Source organism: Salmo salar, chromosome 08, assembly GCF_965601325.2.
Source record: "Salmo salar chromosome 08, fSalSal1, whole genome shotgun sequence".
Lineage (NCBI taxonomy): Eukaryota > Metazoa > Chordata > Actinopteri > Salmoniformes > Salmonidae > Salmo > Salmo salar.
The window spans coordinates 20,320,020-20,327,459 of record NC_138298.1 but is presented as its reverse complement, the minus strand read 5'-3'; the positions used below and the strand labels follow the sequence as shown (position 1 = coordinate 20,327,459).

Genomic DNA, 7,440 nt, shown 5'->3' with positions numbered 1-7,440 from the left:
AGGGCATTTGGAAAATAACACAGATGAATTGAGAACGGCCATTCTTTCCATCTCCATATGTATGCCAACCATTGTGCCCAGTTCTAGATATGCCAGAAGGCCAAGGTCGTCCCTTGTGCGCCAATCAATCATGAATCCCAACAGATCAAAGAGGCTATAAGCCAAGCTGGAGACCGACGGTTACTCTCCTGAGATTAGTGATGCCTGGCATGCCGCTGGGTATACTATCAGCCATGCCTGCCACGCCATACAAGTGAAGGGAAGCGCACGACTGAATGTGAATGTGTTGGAGCCTTCACATGCAATTGTTCTCAAAATCTAGGCCCTATTCATTAGGCACCAAACGGAAGAAAACGGACTGAAACAGGGAGGGACAACCTGAAGTTCTCCAATAAGAAACGTTCGGTTTAGTCTTCTGTTGCGATGCATTTTGCTACCGTGCGCTCTAATGAACACGACCCGTCTTGTGTCTCGTCTCATTGTGCGGTGCTCTATCAGATGTGATCCTCCATCTGGTCTTTCCTGAACCCAGGAAGTCAAAAACTCATTCTAAAAGGCCAATTAGAGAAATGACAAACCTACCTAGAATCACAATGGCGTTTTCAATATCTTGTTAGAGTCCAACCTTGCCAGGGCAAAAAGAGGGGAAGGTCAGGACAGTCGAACACACACCTCTGGTTTCCCAGCAACAAGGGAGTGTTGGGTGGCGATTGCCCTCATGTCAGACTCAGTGTGTGTGTCGTGTTCATTCACAACTAGTCTCCATAGGGCCACCCTAGGTGACAAGATGAACGGCTAGCACATCAGCTCCCAAAGGAATCAGGGCTATATGGTTCTCTATTTATTCCTGTCTAAAATGGCTCTGAGGAACTACATCATGTTCCCTTTATGGAGCTCCGCTAGTTAGCACTTTCCCCGCTAAGGAAAGATATCCAACCCCCCACTGGGGTCTCCCCTGTCTGGGTAAAATAAGTATAGCAGGGCCACTTAGATGGAGGCTAGCTACGGAGCTGTGTAGCATAGCGTTAGCCTAGCCTAGAACGGGCCTGTTTACAGGCCCTGGTTTTGAGCATCCCCTGGCACTAGTACACTAGTGATAGAACTATTGCTGCAGGGCAGAATTACTGAACAAAGGGATGAGAGGGAGCAGGGATCCTCCTTCCTCCCCCTCCATCCCAACTCCTTTACATTAAACCCTTCATCTTTCCCCCTCCTCCACCCTACAAAGACAGACATCATCCCCCCATCAAAACCCATCTATATCACTGTAAAACAGTAGCACCCCTCCCCCTTACCTTCCCACCAAACCTTTCCAGACCCATCTCTTATTTTATCACCCCTAGCTGGGTCTAGCTATGCATCCCAAATGCACCCCATTCCCTGCAGAGACCCATGAGCCCTGGTCAAAAGTAGTGCACTATAAAGGGAATAGGGTGCGATTGATCTCTCCTGCTTATTTTACCACCCCTGTCTAGCACGCCAGGCTAGGTTTTGTGTGAGTGGATGGGAATAGGATACATCCATCAATGGGCACTGGCTGCAATGCATATATGCAGAGTGAATTACAAGGCAGAGAAATGAATCCTGCCTGGAGGTAGGAGAAAGGGGGGGATAGAAGGTAGATTAATAGCTAATAACTTGAAGGAATAGAGCCGATTCATCACGTCCCAAAATGAAGTGCTTTAAGAGTGGCTGTGGATCTACATCAGTGTCTTGTAATGAAGCTACTGTATCTTTGCTATCCACTCAGAAACCTGTCGGCCACAACTTCCATTGGTTGAAATGTACCCGCAGGGAGCATTTTCAGAATGACTTTCCGTTGCTTGCTACCTGTATAGTCTGTCAGTAAAATGAGTGTAGAATGTATGAAACTTGTTCCAGTCCTGTTGCCGGTCTTATAACTATAAATGGTGTGGTCTTGTCTTTATAGGTATGAAACTTTGAAGCCCAAACATTACAAAAACCTTTAGAGATTCATATCAGGAAATATCACCAAATCTTACTAAATTTCACTCAGGCATATAAGAGTACATCTATTTCCCCCACGGTACCCAAATCATCCCAACTACAACCAGTCTGTATGCATCACATCTGCAGTCTCAGATGGAATAGACACGAAGGGATAAACTTGTCGACAAGAGGGGATACTTTACCTACAGTCTTCATGCCTTTGTAGACCGTCATTGTAAAACAGGAATTTGTTAACGGACTTGGCTAGTTAAAAATATATTTTTTAGAGAGCCTTATATACTGCAGCCTGAACAAGAAAAGGAGATATCACCAGCCAACATGCAGATGAGAAACCACAACGTTAAACTGGAAGTTGTCTGAATATACCAACCACTCTGGATTTTAACAGTGCAGATGTACATAGTGGAACACAGTGAAGTTGACACTTTCAGTTGAGAGGAGGTAGTCGATGTTCCCATAGGAACACATTCGTTTTATATGCTAACACGTTCTAAGGTGGAGGTCAAGTGTTGTATAGCAAAACTGGATCCAGAATGAAGCTAGTGATATGGGTGGGGTTAGGCGCTTATGTAGTCACGGTAAATTAAATACTATGGAAATGAGACTGCCAACACCACAAGGAACACTGGCGTGAAGAAGAACCAAGCACCAGCACACTACTTAACCGTGACTCCAGGTCCGTGAACCTCATTTGTTCAACATGCTAGTAAATCGCAAACTTCATCTCTTACATGTTATCGTGGTTACCGGTTTAATTTGCGATGCGAATGTGTGTGTGCTGAAACGTGCGCCAAAGACAAAGTATTTGAAAGTATTCCCCTCAGTAATGTAATAAACCGAAGAGGCTTTATTGAACACATAACACAGTGAAAAACAGACAACTGAAATGCTTGAAATGAAAAAAAAAAAAAAAAAAAACGCACATTTTATTGCACTTAAGTTATAAGAAAATAAAATTTCTAAGTTGAATCAAACAAATACACAATCCCTTTCAGGTTTTTTTTTTCTCCGTCGGTTTTCTTTTTGCCAGGCAGTCACATGAATGAACTGAAAAAATAAAAACACCTGCGGCATCTGATTTCTCAAACCAGATCATAAATTAAAACAGATTCAAAATAAAACGAGAGAGGAGAAAGAACAAGATAGTTTTTTTTTTAATATACAGTGTTAAACCACTTTCACAGTTCTGCTTGAGTTGTGTGTGTGACTCCTTTCTTGGGAGATTGAGTTTAACTAATCATTTTGGCTACAATGTTCTGTTCACTTGAAGCCAGGTTGCCTGTAGGTACTTTTTCCATTCACAAACCATTAGACTGCTAACTGCTGAGCGAGCTAGCTAGCGCTTAACAGTTTGACTGTAACGTGTAATATGTCATATTCATAACACTAAGAGTGTCCTGCCTTCTACTGTACTTGTCAGTTTGCGCCCATTCATCAATGTTGCTTCAAACATTTGAATGGAAACAAATTACAAATGGATGGACAATTCTTTCATTCACTCAAAAAAAATAAAAAAATAAAAATTGCTATTTTCTTTTTTCTCTTTGCCAGTCCACACAGCATCTAGACAGTTCCCCACAGAACAGGCTGAAAGCGCTTTGTCCCAAGGAATGTGTTAACAATTTGCCCAAAAACATACACACGCGCACACACACACAACACACGTACATTACACCCTATCGTTTCCTCTACGCAGGCAAACCTGTCTTTGTCCAACACTCTCTCCTCTCAGCCTGGCTGAGGCATGTTTGGCTCAAGTTTCAGTGGCAGAAACAAAACAACAAAACCACGGTTGTTATTGTGATGTTTCTCTCTCTCTCTCTCTCTCTCTCTCTTTTGTGTGTCGTCTGTTTAAAACATTAGAAGAGTCCATTTTGGAATTTAGTCTGGGACTAAAACGTCACAGCGAGTAAAAGTTCCATCTTTATTTCAGTTTTATCTAGCAGCATAAATACAGTTTACCCACTGGGAAAACAGTACTGAGAGGGAGGGAGGACGCTATTCCACACCAAGAGCTCCGAGAAGAGAACCCCAACCCCCCCCCCCACATAAGAACCAGCATTGAGGAACCAACCCAGCCAGACTCGCTGAAAAACAAAGGACAGCATAATGTCTAAATCTGGAGACTTAACATCTCTAGCTATGAAGAAGAAAAGAAAAATGTAAAGAACAACCCAAACAGAAAATAAAACGTGGTGAGATAAAAGCAAAGAAGTGAGTGGAACAGGTTAATACTGGGACTTGTTGCTGTTGGCAACAATAGGCAACCAAAAAACAAACAACAAAAATCCTTGTCTTTGAACTGATTGAAAGAACATAGCTACAAAAGGAACGCAAATTCACAGTTGTATGTGTGCTCCTATGTGTTTTTTGAAGAAATCAAACCCTGGAACTAAAAGACTGAAGAACAAAAAGAATGGAACAAACAGAGAACAGGATATAGGGCCTGATGTTATAGGCTCATACCTGGTTTGGGGACCAATCAGATTCTTGGCATGTCGTTTCTCTCATTCTCTCCCCGACGACAAGAACCTCCTTACTTAGCTAATATCGTGTGTCTGTGTTCTCATAAAAACTTATTTCCAATTCACTTAATTTCCTCAAATGAGAATTTGATGTTTCCCTGTGTCTTTGCCTTGTGTACTGCATACAGTGTTGTTTTTCTATTAAATAGTCGGTTGGCGCTTTATGTGGGGGATAAAAAATTATATATCTTTATACATCTGAACGCTTGCGTCAGGCTTGAGTGAACAAGTCTCTGTTTTTTTTGCAAAGAAGCTGCCCCTATGGCCGCAGAGTTATTTCTTCAAGAGTTCCTGTCTTTCTTCTCTTCCTCCTTTATTGGACGAGTCCGTTCCTCCCTCTCTTCTTCCTCTTCCTCCCAGCCTACTGCAGAGGTGCGGGCGGGCCACACCCCTGTTCCAAGCCACACCCATTTCCACCCCACCCCTTATGATTCGGACTCCACCCCCTTAAGGTGGGAGGGGTAACAAGTACGGGTGCTGGCCAGTGAGGTTGGCGACTGTGGCTTTGTCCGAAACGGCCACCGACGGGGGGAGGGGAGAGGTAAGGAGGGGGCGGTGGTAGTGTTGAGGGTAGGGTGGGGCTGTTTCTGAGTGTGGGAGTGAAGAGTTTAGGGCATGTTCACCATCGATGTTGAGCCATCTCATCCTCGTCTCGCTTTACCCCTCCTCCCCTCTCCTCACTTTTCCCCGTCTCGACCATTTCCCCTCCTCTCCTCTCACTTCATGTCCACGTCAAAGTCTAGCACCAGTAGTTTTGTCTCCTCGGTGCCGTTGCGGCTTCCCACGGCACACACCAGCTTGGTGTTGGAGGCGCGGATGCGCCACACCACCCCGCCGCTGCCGCCGCTCTCCAGCGTCACCAGGTTGCGGATGAACTCGCCCGTCTTCAGGTCCCACAGCTTCACCGTGCCGTCGTCCGAGCTGGTGATGACAAAGTTCTTGTTGAACTGCAGGCACGTCACGGCGCTCTGGTGCTTGTGGGGACCTGGTGGTGGAGAGGGGGAGAGGGGGAGAGAGAGAGGGAGAGAGGGAGAGAGGGAGAAGAGGGAGTGAATGTGTGAAAGAGATAAATAGCTAGTTTCTCATTTTCACTGTAGTGTCCCTTTAACGTCTAGTTCCCCAGAGTCCGATGAACTCACAGATACCATTTTTGTGTCTCTGAAGTTGCTAACTAGCGTTAGCGCAATTAATTGAAGTTGATGTGACTTCCATCAATTGCGCTAACGCTAGTTAGCATTGGGTCGCGAAACTACCTCTAACTTGCTTCATACTGGACACAGAGACATACAAATGGCATCAATGAGTTCATCCAACTCTCGGAAAGTAGATGAAGGGCCTCGTTGCCAAAATCCAATAATATCCCTTCAAGACGAGTGAGGAAAAATAGGAGACCAATGAAGAGAAAAGGCTTGATAGAAAGAGATTATTGGTTGCAAGGTCATTGGTGGAAGACCTGGTAGAGATGGTAAACACTATACTGTTTATTTCTGGAGAGTGTTAAGGCAGGGAAATAAGGCACCCTGCCTTGTCCTCGTCTGCCATGGAAAATCCTGGGCTAGTAGAGGAGAGGAGCCCAGGGCATAGAGCTGTCACCATCTACAGCTGCTGACTAGCTCTGCTGACTGAAGCCTGCTGGCACTACAGCGGTGGTGTGTGTGTGTGTGTGTGTGTGTGGTGAGCGTGGCAGCTGGCAGGAACACCCATTCGGTGTGCAGATTGTGGTGTCTGTGGCTGTTGCCTCCTCTTTCGACGAGATGCCCCTGTATGTGTGTGTGTGTCTGTGTATGTGTGTGTGTGTGAATGACTAATATTCCCTTAGGATATGCAGATGATAAATCCCCCACATTTGATCTAGTTTACACTATTAAAACAAACACAGAATCACAGTTTCAAAGACGTGGCTGACAACATTAAAACACCTTACAGCAGTTATTCCACAAAACTCTAAACAGTGAATACTAATCAGGATGAAATCTCTAATATGATGAACTACAGTCCACAATGAAAAGTGGTCATTATGAATGCAAAATCATTCATTGTATGAAGTACACTAGGAATTGTGTTCATTAGCCTACCAACAGATCTCATTTGAACAGTGATCCAGTGGCAGACAGCAGTGTAAACCCTCATCCTCTCCCTTCGTCTGTCTCTAGTGTTTTCAAAGGGCTAGACATTTTGCACTGCGCCTTTCTCGCAAAGATTGGACAATGTACCCAGCCAACCCCCACATCTCTCCCTCTCTCCCACCCATTTCATTTCCACAACAAAGCAGCTGGCTACATCGTTATCTATCCTCTCAGCTTAAGTACCTCATCTGTGGCTGCCAGTGAGTTGCCTGTTAGGCTATTGTCTTATCTAAATGCCCTAATGAATGAATGGCAGAAATTTCCCATTGACCCAATTACATGACCTACATAATCCCTGCACCCCACCCCCCTCCATGCCCCCTTAGCCTAGCGTCACGCCCCCTTGTCATGCCCCTCATGGGCCAGGCGCCCCGACAAGACCTGGGCCAGGCTCCCCGACAAGACCTGGGCCAGGCTCCCCGACAAGACAGGACCTGGGCCAGGCACCCCGACAAGACAGGACCTGGGCCAGGCACCCTGACAAGACAGGACCTGGGCCAGGCACCCCGACAAGACAGGACCCCATCCACCTTTCTTCATCCCTCCTCATCCTCCTCTCAATTCAATTCCATTTCAATTTAAGGGGCTTTATTGGCATGGGAAACATATGTTACATTGCCAAAGCAAGTGAAATAGATAAAAATTAACACTCACAAAAGTTCCAAAAGAATAAAGACATTTCAAATGTCATTACCGTAATTTCCGGACTATTAAGCGCACCTGAATATAAGCCGCAGCCACTGAATTAAAAAATATATATTATTTTGAACATAAATAAGCCGCACATGTCTATAAGCCGCAGGTGCCTACCGGTACAT

General features: G+C 45.1%; 1 protein-coding gene across 8 annotated transcripts in view; it reads right to left on the bottom strand.

Annotated features, from left to right (window-relative positions):
• Positions 1-2,775: 2,775 nt before the first annotated feature.
• The window catches only part of LOC106610174 (F-box/WD repeat-containing protein 7), a 197,419-nt gene continuing 192,754 nt past the window's right edge, over positions 2,776-7,440 (bottom strand). For all 8 annotated transcript variants that reach the window (XM_082978424.1, XM_082978423.1, XM_082978425.1 and 5 more), the window contains one exon: positions 2,776-5,481. In XM_082978424.1, coding sequence (XP_082834550.1) covers positions 5,213-5,481 — 269 coding nt within the window. In that variant the 3' untranslated portion in view covers positions 2,776-5,212. The remainder of the gene's footprint in view (positions 5,482-7,440) is intronic.